The 11525-nt window shown below is 32.9% G+C and overlaps 1 protein-coding gene across 1 annotated transcript; it reads left to right on the forward strand.

The window, feature by feature from the left end:
* The first annotated feature begins 246 nt into the window (after positions 1-246).
* Positions 247-11212, forward strand: LOC139491902 (beta-1,3-galactosyltransferase brn-like). The gene is made up of 3 exons (XM_071279829.1): positions 247-334; positions 924-1031; positions 10229-11212. Exons 2-3 carry the CDS (start codon positions 988-990, stop codon positions 11202-11204), a joined length of 1020 nt encoding a protein of 339 aa, XP_071135930.1. The 5' UTR covers positions 247-334; positions 924-987; the 3' UTR covers positions 11205-11212.
* The last annotated feature ends 313 nt before the right edge of the window (positions 11213-11525 follow it).

Here is an 11525-nt window from a genome sequence, read left to right on the forward strand (position 1 = left end):
ATGATTATATTGAATTGTTTATCATTAAACATTCGGAACCTAGAGTTTCCTCCTTTGGATTTAAACAATACATGACGGAAACCATTAGGCGACTAAAAACGAAAGAAATGAATATATTACCTGCATTTGTTCATTTAATTATTGTTTTTTTTTTTACATCAAATTTATTTAAAGGCAATCATTTAAAAGTTGTTACACCTGGTTAATTTTAATGGCAAAATTGTTTATATTCAATTTTCTCAATAATGAGTGTTAAAATGTTGAATGGATTGGCATTTCTAATAGTATGATGTCTGTGGAAAGCGACTAATTGTCTTGATACGTGACAAATGGGGTAATGTATAGAATTACAAATTGTTACAAGTATCCCACAAAAACAACCTCAAAAAGACAAGTATAATATATATATATATATATATATATGGATTAACGTAATATAGTTGTTTCATAACATGATGTGTTTGTGTTATTAAGTTGCCAATTCTTTGTATTAATTTATCATATTCACCGATTTTCTTTTCAAAATTTGCCGATTTACACCAAATCATGTGTTCTTTCCATTAATTGATGTGGTCCTGTGTTGTGGTTATCACATTACTTGATGATTTAAAAAGATCTGATTCTATTTTTAAAACCCGTTTTCATGTTTTATGTGTATATGTAAGTGTGAGAGAAATTCCAAAGCCAACAATGTTCGTGGAAAAAAGTTTGATTGTTAGGATACATACAAAATGATGACGCAATGAATATTGTCAGATTTCTAATTTTTCACAAGGAGTAAAGCTCACGTCACATGAATGTAAAAAAACGATACATTAGCATGAAAAAATAATAATGAAACAATCTAAAAACATGGTACCAAATTGACGGTAGATTCATAATAAGGTACTTGGTATACTTTTTTTATGGATTTTGTATTACAGTCCAATATAGATTATTGAAGACGTATTTTGCTGTATGTAATAGCAACTGATCGAGAAAGTAAAAATGATAATTAGAAGATGGAACATTAGAGAACTGAAAGTCAACAGGTAGAGAGTTTTGTTTATATATCAAATTTTGCATTTTTTGCACTTTTTTGCACTTCTCTGTTCATTAATCCGTGTCAACAACCTACACTAAATGTTTTCAATTGTGGATTTGGATTTCTATAAAAATGATGATACTTTTAAAGTGATGTTTTGAAACTATATTAAATTTTTGTGAAGTTTCGACGAGTTGAAGAACATGGTTAGAAGTCAAAAAGAATAAAATGGGGGTTCGATCTTGTTATAAAATCTCGCACCCGGGGTCCGGCTACAATATTGTATATACATGAACTAGTGCAGCGAAATGGAAGACACGCTCAACTCCAAAATATACATATAAAACAAAATGCCAAAAAATATTTACAGACTAGCTATAAAGACGTCCCTGATTAGAGAAAGCCGATTAAATGCGGTGGGGATTGATATGTCTTGCGAGATACGTTCCACAGACAATTTAGCAACTGTTGAATAAAAAAACACACAGCGAAACACTAAATAAAATTCGGACAAGGTGTCTGGGTTGTCCTCATTATTATCCATCACAAAGATAACAATTAGTCAAAATAGGTTTTTATAATGCTTTTCTCAAAAATTTAATAAAAAGTGTCGGTCACTCGACCTGTTTTCATGTCACATATTAAATTCAGAACACTTTCTATTATAATTACATTATCTTAGTTATCTCCTCTATTATTTGAGTTATCCCCCCTTATTTGACAAAATGAGGGGAAAATGAATCAAACATAAATAGTGTGTTTTTTTACAGTCGTAAATATGATAAAACACATAATTTTTTATATTAAGAGTAAAAGTCTGAATCATGAATTACATTCCACTCTCAAAATTTGCACATTTCATTAAAGATCACGACTAATTAGTATCTTCTACAACAAAATCAATGATGGAGGAAGAAACCCGACCAAACTTTAATTGAAGTCCAAGTCTCTAATGTTGCTAACAGAGAAAACTTACTTCAAGAAAAAATACAATAATAAACATAAATCTACAAATGACTTCTAGAAGTTACTGATATGCCAGTTCCGAATTTCATTTCAACTTTTCAAAAGAATATGCCTACTTCAAACAAATTCCTTTCGTTAGTTGTCCATTATCATGGCATTAGAATTCTAGTACCAACAGGCAATAAATGACAGGATACCTTAATGTGAATAGTAATTAAAATTACTAAAATTTTTCATTTAATTCAACCTAAACCACCAATTCAGTATCATAAAATATTCGTCTGCAATCCCAATTTCTGTCGTAAGAGTGAACATTTAAACATGTCAATTTTATATGAGACACAAAAACAAATTAATTAAGATACAATTTGATCGATGGATTCAAGGTGTACGCAAAATAATTTAGTTCTTTATATTAGCAATGTTGATTAATATTAGCAGAGTTTATCAATAAAAGCAATATTTTAAATAAAAAGACGGTACGGTAAACATTTGTTATCACATAAACAACACGACGGGTGCCACATGTGGAGCAGGATCTGCTTACCCTTTCGGAGCACCTGAGATCACCCCTAGTTTTTGGTGGGGTTCGTGTTGTTTATTCTTTAGTTTTCTATGTTGTGTCATATGTACTATTGTTTGTCTGCTTGTTCTTTTCATTTTTAGCCATGGCGTTGTCAGTTTGTTTTAGATTTATGAGTTTGACTGTCCCTTTGGTATCTTTCGTCCCTCTTTTACAGAATCTTATAAAAAAAAACTACACATTTCATTACTAAAACATACAGCATCCAATATTGTTCACCTAAAAATAATATAAAAATCCAAACCCCATGATTTTTCATGTTTTCCAAATCCATACAGTTGTTTTGTTCGGGATCTTTTCGCATTTAAACAATGAATAATGAGCAGATTGTTTTTAGAGTTATTAACGTGATTTCTAAATGAATGCATAATGGGAAAATGAACCCAGTGTTTTAATGGATGCAGTTTTTAAACTACTATCATAATTGTTGGAGCACAAGTGATTCAAATAAAAACTGGATACTTTGTCTGAATGTATATCACATATATTAGCTTTTCCATCTTGCATTTTGAAGCGTATGCTAAGACTAAAATATATCGTAATCCTACTGGTTTCTAATCCTCTAAAGACGCCTGAAGTTTGTGAATGCAATAACCTCCTTTCACGGCTAATATTTTGTTTTCCAGTAGCAATACGTTAAACATTATGACTGACTATAAAACAGCTGTATACTTCTGTGTCCTATATGATTGTGTAAATGGAAAACATTCTTTGTACACTGCATACCACCAATCCAAATTACACTTTCACCATTAACGAAAACGAAGATTGCAGAAATCACTTGTATGTCTGTCTAAATATCTTTTGTAACAGCATATATACAACATACATGATAAAACAGGTACTTCGAATATTAACGATACAGTGTACTACACTTATCCACAAATATTTGTATTTTTTCTAATGTGTATTATCATTTGATCACGATAAAAAATGTGTTTCAATCTAATGCAATATCTTTAAAAATATTGAGAAACATTCAATTACAGCCATTACACAGTAAAAACATATAAGTCTGAGACGGTCAATTGCCTGAACAACACCGACTTGGTCACTTTTGAGAAAAAATTGAAAATTGACTGGAAGACTAACCAAGACTTAAATGTAACAATTCGTTGATCAGATTTTTTTGGTAAAACCAAAATGTCTGTCGCTTTAAAAAATATATAACGTGTGACAATTATGCAGCAAAATCATACATATTAATAAGTTTACGCTCTAGATCTACGTGTGAAGTTGAAAGATGAATAATATATTTTCAAACAAAGCTTTCTTCTAACGCGCAAATAAACATTACTTTAAAAGATCTCACTGTGTTAAAGAACCACAGTGGTTCTAACAATACATTTAGCTTGAGTTTTGGTGTTTACAATCCAAATTTTAGCACCACATTTAGTTTATTTCGTTGCTGCCAGTTTTTAATGGTGGAGGAAGCCGTAGTGCCCGGAAAAAAGCAATTCATGTCAATTAAGATTTGAGTCGAGTGCATCCATACGAGCAGGGTTCGAACTCACAACCCCCTTGTTGACTGGCTAGTGATTACAGAAGTAATTACTTAAACCACTCGCCCGAGGTCCCTCTATAAACAATATTTACATCGAATATGTTATCATAAAAATACCAAATTATGTGATCGACATCATATGTTTTTTATTAGTTTTGAGGAATTATTTTTTAAAGAATTTACTCATCCTCCTTATTGTTTGACTAAAAACTTCATAATAATAAGGTTCATTGAGAGCCTTCACGCAGACATAAAAAAGGCATCTTTTCATGTTAAACATTTTTATTTGCAAACGTGTTGATGATGTCCTGGCTGATAATCATTCATCCCCTTCACATAAGTGCATACATCTCATTTTTACGGTTGAAGTTTTCCCATTCAAATTTATCAACAACACCTGCCTTATCATATGACGTTAACATATGTCGACAGAATATCTACTTCGACTAAAGGACGACATTAAAAGTGATATGTTCTAAACATACATTCAACAGGACTATCAAAAACAAAGTATAAAATCGAACTACGTAATAATAATCATTCATTGATAGCAAAACACAACAAAAAATGACCACATAATTGATATACATGTCAACACCGAAGTGCTGACTACTGGGCTGGTGATACCATCGGGGTCGAAACGTCCAACAGCAGTGGCATCGACCCAGTGGTGTAAATAGTTATCAAAGGTACCAGGATTATAATTTAATACGCCAGATGCGCGTTTCGTCTATATAAGACTCATCAGTGACGCTCAGATTAAAAAATTTGTAAAGCCAAACAAGTAAAAGGTTGAAAAAGCTACTTCCGGTTTACAAAAGATCACTTCCAGTTGGCTTTTTCAAGGTCAAATTGTTTTCAAAAAACCCCGTAGCTTTAACATATATATATGAGGTAAAAGCAAATAGTCCGGCGGCTTTGTGAAAAATTGTGCACATCCTGCTACAAGCATGAAATTTGGCATAGACCTTCCTCATCTATTACTTTTTTATTTCAGATAGGGAGGCAATTAAAAAAAATTTCTCACTTCCGGTAAAATCCAAAATGGCGGACTTCATACTTAAATCAGCCCAATATTGAAGGCTAGTATGTGAAAAGGTGTTATAATCATGCTACTATCATAATATTTGGTACAAACCTTTGTTTTTTTACTACTTTTGGATATATTATATAGATTAGATGTCTTGAAAAACCCTACTTCCGGTAAAATCTAATAAGGCGGACATTGTACTAAAATAAGCTTATTTTTTAGGGAGGGTAATTGAAATATGTTTAAACATATTGCTACTTTCATTACATTGTGCAGGAATCATTTCTTTGGTGCTTCTCATGGAAACAATGTATAAGACATATTTCTTTAAAACCCTTACTCCCGGTAATATCCAAAATGGCGGACATAGAAATATTAATTTCTTTTTCTATATATTCAACTTTTTTCAAAATGTAAAGAAAATGTTGTTTATTGTGCTGGCTTTAAGTTATCCTCAAAACCACCTATTCTATTCTGCTGTAAATGTTTAAATACAAAGTTATCACTTCCGTTAAATTTTTTTTTTAGTAAAACCCGGTGATCTTTTTTTTATCATTCTAAAGGCATGGGTCACAATAAGTGTGTGTGATCACTCATTGCCTAGGGCATTTGAAAGGTCATTGATAAATATTAATTCAAAGTTTTTGCCCTCCCAAACACAATCCATAGTTTGTCTACCCCTATGTCACGGAGAAGCGAAACAGTAATGACAGCATCATCAGTAACGACTGTTCCAATCATGACTCGTTTAAGTTCGTGTTTCACTGCATCAGATACATGCACCGTGATTATAGTGTCTGCCTCTTAATGTGAACATAGTGCTAAACTTGAAATACATAACGTGGTGGATAAGATAGAATATCCTGAACATTTGTTGCTACAACTACCATACGCATTCGAGAATTCATCCACTCGTGTTACAGTTTCAAGGTATTTTATTGAGGTTAGGACAGGATACCCAATCAGCATACTCGTTAGCCCGCAAATACATGTTTATTCACAATCGGAAAGCTGATTTTCCACATTTACAAAGACTGGTATTGTTTCTTATATCCATAATGTACAAGCTCCTGATGAGATGAAGAGGCCTCACTTAGAGTTCAAAAGGGTTCCCATGGATCATATTTGTTCTTTCACCATTCATAAGCGTCCGGACTAGTTAGCATAGGAACCAATTCAAAGTTTGTTACTCATTCATAGCCGCCATGGTATATTGCACGCTTTACATGCTGAAAAAGACTAGACCGAGTCGTGGGAATAGCCTCAATAAGTCTTTCCTCTCCCAAAACGCATGTTTTCTTGCTTTGTACTAATTCTAAATGCTAACGTCACATCTTCAAACGTAATCCATGTCACTAACGCAGTTCCTTTTCCAACAAACGTGTAATCTCTCAATGCCTAGTGCATTTGAAAGGTCATGTATAGATATATATCTAGTTTTTTCCCACTTCCAAATGCAAACCAAAGTTCGTCTGCCCATATGTCACGGAATAGCGAAACAGCAATGACATCAGTATCGACTGTTCGATGGTGCTAAACTTGAAACATCATCAAGTGGTGGATAACACTGAACATCCTGAGCATTTGTTGCTACAACTACCTTTTCCTCAAAATTTTAGTGAGCAAGCTGCTGTGAATGAAAACTAAAATTTCTTTCTTATTGTCGTCATCTCTCAGAACACTTTGCCAATTTTGAGGATTTTGTTTTGACCCTGGATTCGTCTGTGTATTCTCTTTTCCCAAAATGTAGCTCTTGCTTCTTGTAGCAGCCTTCAAACTACCAGTATTGTCTATGTACGCATCCGAGACTACATCCACTATTGTTACAGTTTCAAGGTGTTTCCTAACGAGTATGCTGAACATTATGTCCTTACCTTAATAAAATACCTTGAAACTGTAACAAGAGTGGATGAAATTTTTGGTGAGTATGGTATTTGTAGCAACAAATGCTCAGGATGTTCAGTGTTATCAACCACGTTATGTATTTCAAATTTAGCACCATGTTCACATTAAGAGGCTGACACTAGAATCATGGTGCATGTGTCTGATGCAGTGAAACACGAACTTAAACGAGTCATGATTCAAACAGTCGTTACTGATGATGCTGTCATTACTGTTTCGCTATTCCGTGACATAGGGGTAGACGAACTATAGATTGTGTTTCGGAAGACAAAACACTTTGGATTACTATCTATCAATGGTCTTTCAAATGTACTAGGCAATAAGTGATCACACACACTTATTGTGATCAATGCCTTTACCGGTTGTGATACGGTTCTCTCTTTGCTTTGAAAGAAAAACGACTGCTTGGGAGTCATTGATTGCATTTGAAGATGTGACTTTAACATAAAGAATGATGATTGATCAACTGAAATTACCGGGGTTTTACTGTAAGATCGCACAAACTTATCAGATGGGCTAACATGGTTAACGAAGCAAGAAAACAACTATTTGCACAAAAGGGAAGGCTAATTGAGGCTATTTCCTCAACTTGGTCTACTCTTTTCCAGCATGTATAACGTGCAATATACTAGGGAAGGTGTTTAGTGGGACGAGCATTGGATTGGCTCTTATGATACCCAGTCCAGGCGCTAATGGATGGCGAAGGGACAAACAGGATCCCTTTTAAAAAAATCTTTCTGAGGCCTCATCATTTTGTCAAAAGCTTGTACATTGTGGATGTAAGAAAGGATGTCGCGGTCGTTGTTAATGTGGAAAATCGGGTCTCCAGTGCACTGCTTTGTGTGCATGTGGTAGGGACTGTGAATCAACATGTATTTTTTGGCCAAATAGTAGTAATTTTAAAAATGTTTTAGTATTATACTGATTTTTTTTTAAAATCAATCTATCCAAAACTTTATATCGAAAAAATGGATTGAGTACTCATCTTTGAAATTTACGCCATATTTTTTACCGGAAGTGTCAACTTTGTATTTAAACATTTACAACAGAATAGAATAAGGGGTTTTGAGGATAACTTAAAGCCAAAATATTAATGACCAGCACAAAAAACAACATTTTCTTTACATTTTGAAAAAAAGTTGAATATTTAAATAATGAATTGATATTTCTATGTCCACCATTTTGAATATTACCGGTAGTAGGGGTTTTAAAGACAGATTTTTTATACATTGTATTCATAAGAAGCACCAAAGAAAGGTTCCTGCACAATGTAATGATAGTAGCAATACGTTTAAACATATTTCAATTACCCTTCCTAAAAAATAAGCTTATTTTAGTACAATGTCCGCCATGTTGGAATTTACCGGAAGTAGGATTTTTGCAGACATCTAAACAATATAATATATCCAAAAGTAGTACAAAACAAAGATTTGTACCAAATATTATGGTTGTAGCATGATAATAACACCTTTTCAAATACTAGCCTTTGATATTGGGCTGATTTAAGTATGAAGTCCGCCATTTTTGATTTTACCGGAAGTGAGAATTTTTTTTCAAATGCCTCCCTATCTGAAATAAAAGAGTAATAGTTGAGGAAGGTCTATGCCAAATATCATGCTTGTAGCAGGATGTGCACAATTCGTCTGAAATATGCTTGTATAGCCGCCGGACTAAAAGGTCAAAATATATAACGTAGAATCAATCTTTGACCTTGACCTCATTTTTAAGGTCATGAAACAAGGGCTTCAAACTTAAAGACCATAATTATGTCTTAATTATATAGGACGAATGAGTTATATCACCATACGTGTTATTTTGAATATAATTGGGGAGAAAACTCCCATTAAATGTACCCTTTCAACTCAAAATTACATGTTACGACATGTCGGAACTCACGATTCAGTAAATAAATTGTCGATATCTTATAAGATTTCTGAAAATTGGCAATAACCAGCCAAAATCTAAATTTTATAATGACCTTGACCTTATTTTTATTTTAATAAACCAAGGACCTCAAATCAAAAGACCCTAGGCCATTATCACTTGTGGTTTTCCTGTCACAAATACTTTTCAATTATATCAAATACAAAAGGGAAAATAACTCTCATATGGAGTCTTCGTAAAGCTTCGGTAAAAATAAAACCTAACATTTTGAGGATAAAACGAGCAATTCGGAAAAATAAATTTGTCGCTTTCTCTTACGGTTGCGGAGTAGATCTATTAACAAGAGTGTTTGGGGAGATAACAAAGAAAAGTGTTTGGTTAAACAGGTTCAGTTTTAAAAGCGTACAGACTGTATGAAATCATATACATAAAAACGAATCGACATCTTTTGAAACAAAAATATAGCGCATGAAAAAAAGTAGGTGGAAGGAAAAAAAATAATCAGAAGAAAAATCAATAGGTCTTTCCACTTCTAATAATTATGATTGTTATATTGACGTCCGTAATCAAATTAATTAGAATGTCATTATTATTTTATTTGCAATTCATCTTAATTGTTTTTTCATTGGTCAACTATATAAAGTAAAATGAAATAGTTAGAAAAATACTCAGAAATTATACGTACAACACGATGGAATAGTTGTTTGATTTTATCAATGAAGTCGTATGCATTTCACCGATGATTTGAGACGGATTGACTTGGGTACGGTTCTTGATAGTTTCGCCTATCAAGTTGTGGCAATGATCTTAAAAATATTTGGAGTCAGATCAAAAGGCAAATGTACAAATCGCCGATAAATATAAAAAAAAAGAAGATGTGGTATGATTGCCAATTAGACAACTATCCACAAAAGACCAAATTGACACAGACATTAACAACTATAGGTAACCGTACGACCTTCAACAATGAGCAAAGCCCATACCGCATAGTCAGCTATAAAATGCCCCGATAAGATAAAGTTCCTTTTAGGGATAAAATTGTTGGCTGATATGTTACTTCATTGTAATTAAGACACTTTTAATTACTGAATGATAAATTATAATTATACTTATTGTATAAAGAAATGGGAGTGTTGTTTTGAATTACACATTACTGTGTTCAAAACTTGTAAATCTATTCAGATGTACAAATCACGAAAACAAACTGACAGAATTGCCACAGAAATCGAGTGGAGCAAAACTAAGTGAGTCGACATAGAAAGCGTTTTCTGCATACACACATTCATAACACTACTTATATATTATATTGAAATGTATATGTCCTTTTTCTTTCAGATTTCGATTTTTAATTGGGTTGGTATGTGGCATTGTTCTCCTCCAAGTTAGTCAATTTAAGAAGTTCATAATCAATTCGAACTGGATAATTGATGTTCCTGATTTAGAAAAAGTAGTATATGAAATGCAATCCAATGTGAGTTCGACTGTCAAACCGATTAACAAGTTCGATGAGGCATATATCTACAAAATTAATCCTGCCGATTCAATGTGTGATAATTTAAATTGTGATTCCTTGCAAATGATCTTAATTGTAAAATCATATGTGTTTAACTTTGGTCAACGTGAGGCTATACGTAGGACATGGGGAAGCACGACAAAACTTCGATCCAAAACTGTATTTATCGTTGGATACGCTGATGGTCTTGACAATTTTGTAAAACACGAGTCTACACATAACAAAGATATTATTCAGCTGAACATGCCAGATCAGTATGAAAATGAAGTTTATAAAACAATTTATTCTATCCTGTGGTTAAGTCGCGTCAATTTAAAACCCGAGTTCGTCTTTTTTGTAAATGACGACCGATTAGTTAATCCAATGAACATTTACTATGTCGCAACTAATAATATGTATTCAACAGATTCACTTATGTTGGGATATAGATTGTCTTTTTCGAGAGCAAGCAGAGATAACAGTGCTAAAAATTACATTTCTCCAGAAGACTACCCTTTTGTTTTTTTCCCACCATATATAATAGGAGGAAATATCTTGACAAATATCAAAACTATTAAGATTTTAGCCATTGCAGTAGCCTTTATAAAGGTTATTCCAGTAGAAGAGGCATATATCGGGATAGTCGCAAAAGCAGCCAATATCAAATTGAAACATTATAGTGGGTTTTTACCATTTAAAGAATCACTTTCTGTTCTAAGGAAGGCTGTTTCCTCTCCTGGTTATGAGGCAACATACCTTTTAATACGAGACTGGGGTTTGTTGCATGAGGACAATACACAAGATAGCAATGAATTATGAAAATAAAATTTACTTTTGTATTAACACGAAAGATACACGACAACATTTTTTTTTATACAATAACTAATAACAGGTTTTCTTATATAGAGAACCAAGGATTAATTGGAGGTCATTTTTATGGTTGCATGCACTTAGTTAAACCTATAGAAGACCTCTGTCAATTTAGAGCTTGCCACATCGATTAACCCTCATTATATATACATGTATTCGTTTTGTTTTTCGTATACGGAATAGAATTGACACTTTGTTCGTTAGTGATAATACAATCCCTATTATTTAAGAATTATTTCATGTTTAATCACACAGGTTTATATATTTAAA

Source organism: Mytilus edulis, chromosome 1 (assembly GCF_963676685.1).
Source record: "Mytilus edulis chromosome 1, xbMytEdul2.2, whole genome shotgun sequence".
Taxonomy (NCBI): domain Eukaryota; kingdom Metazoa; phylum Mollusca; class Bivalvia; order Mytilida; family Mytilidae; genus Mytilus; species Mytilus edulis.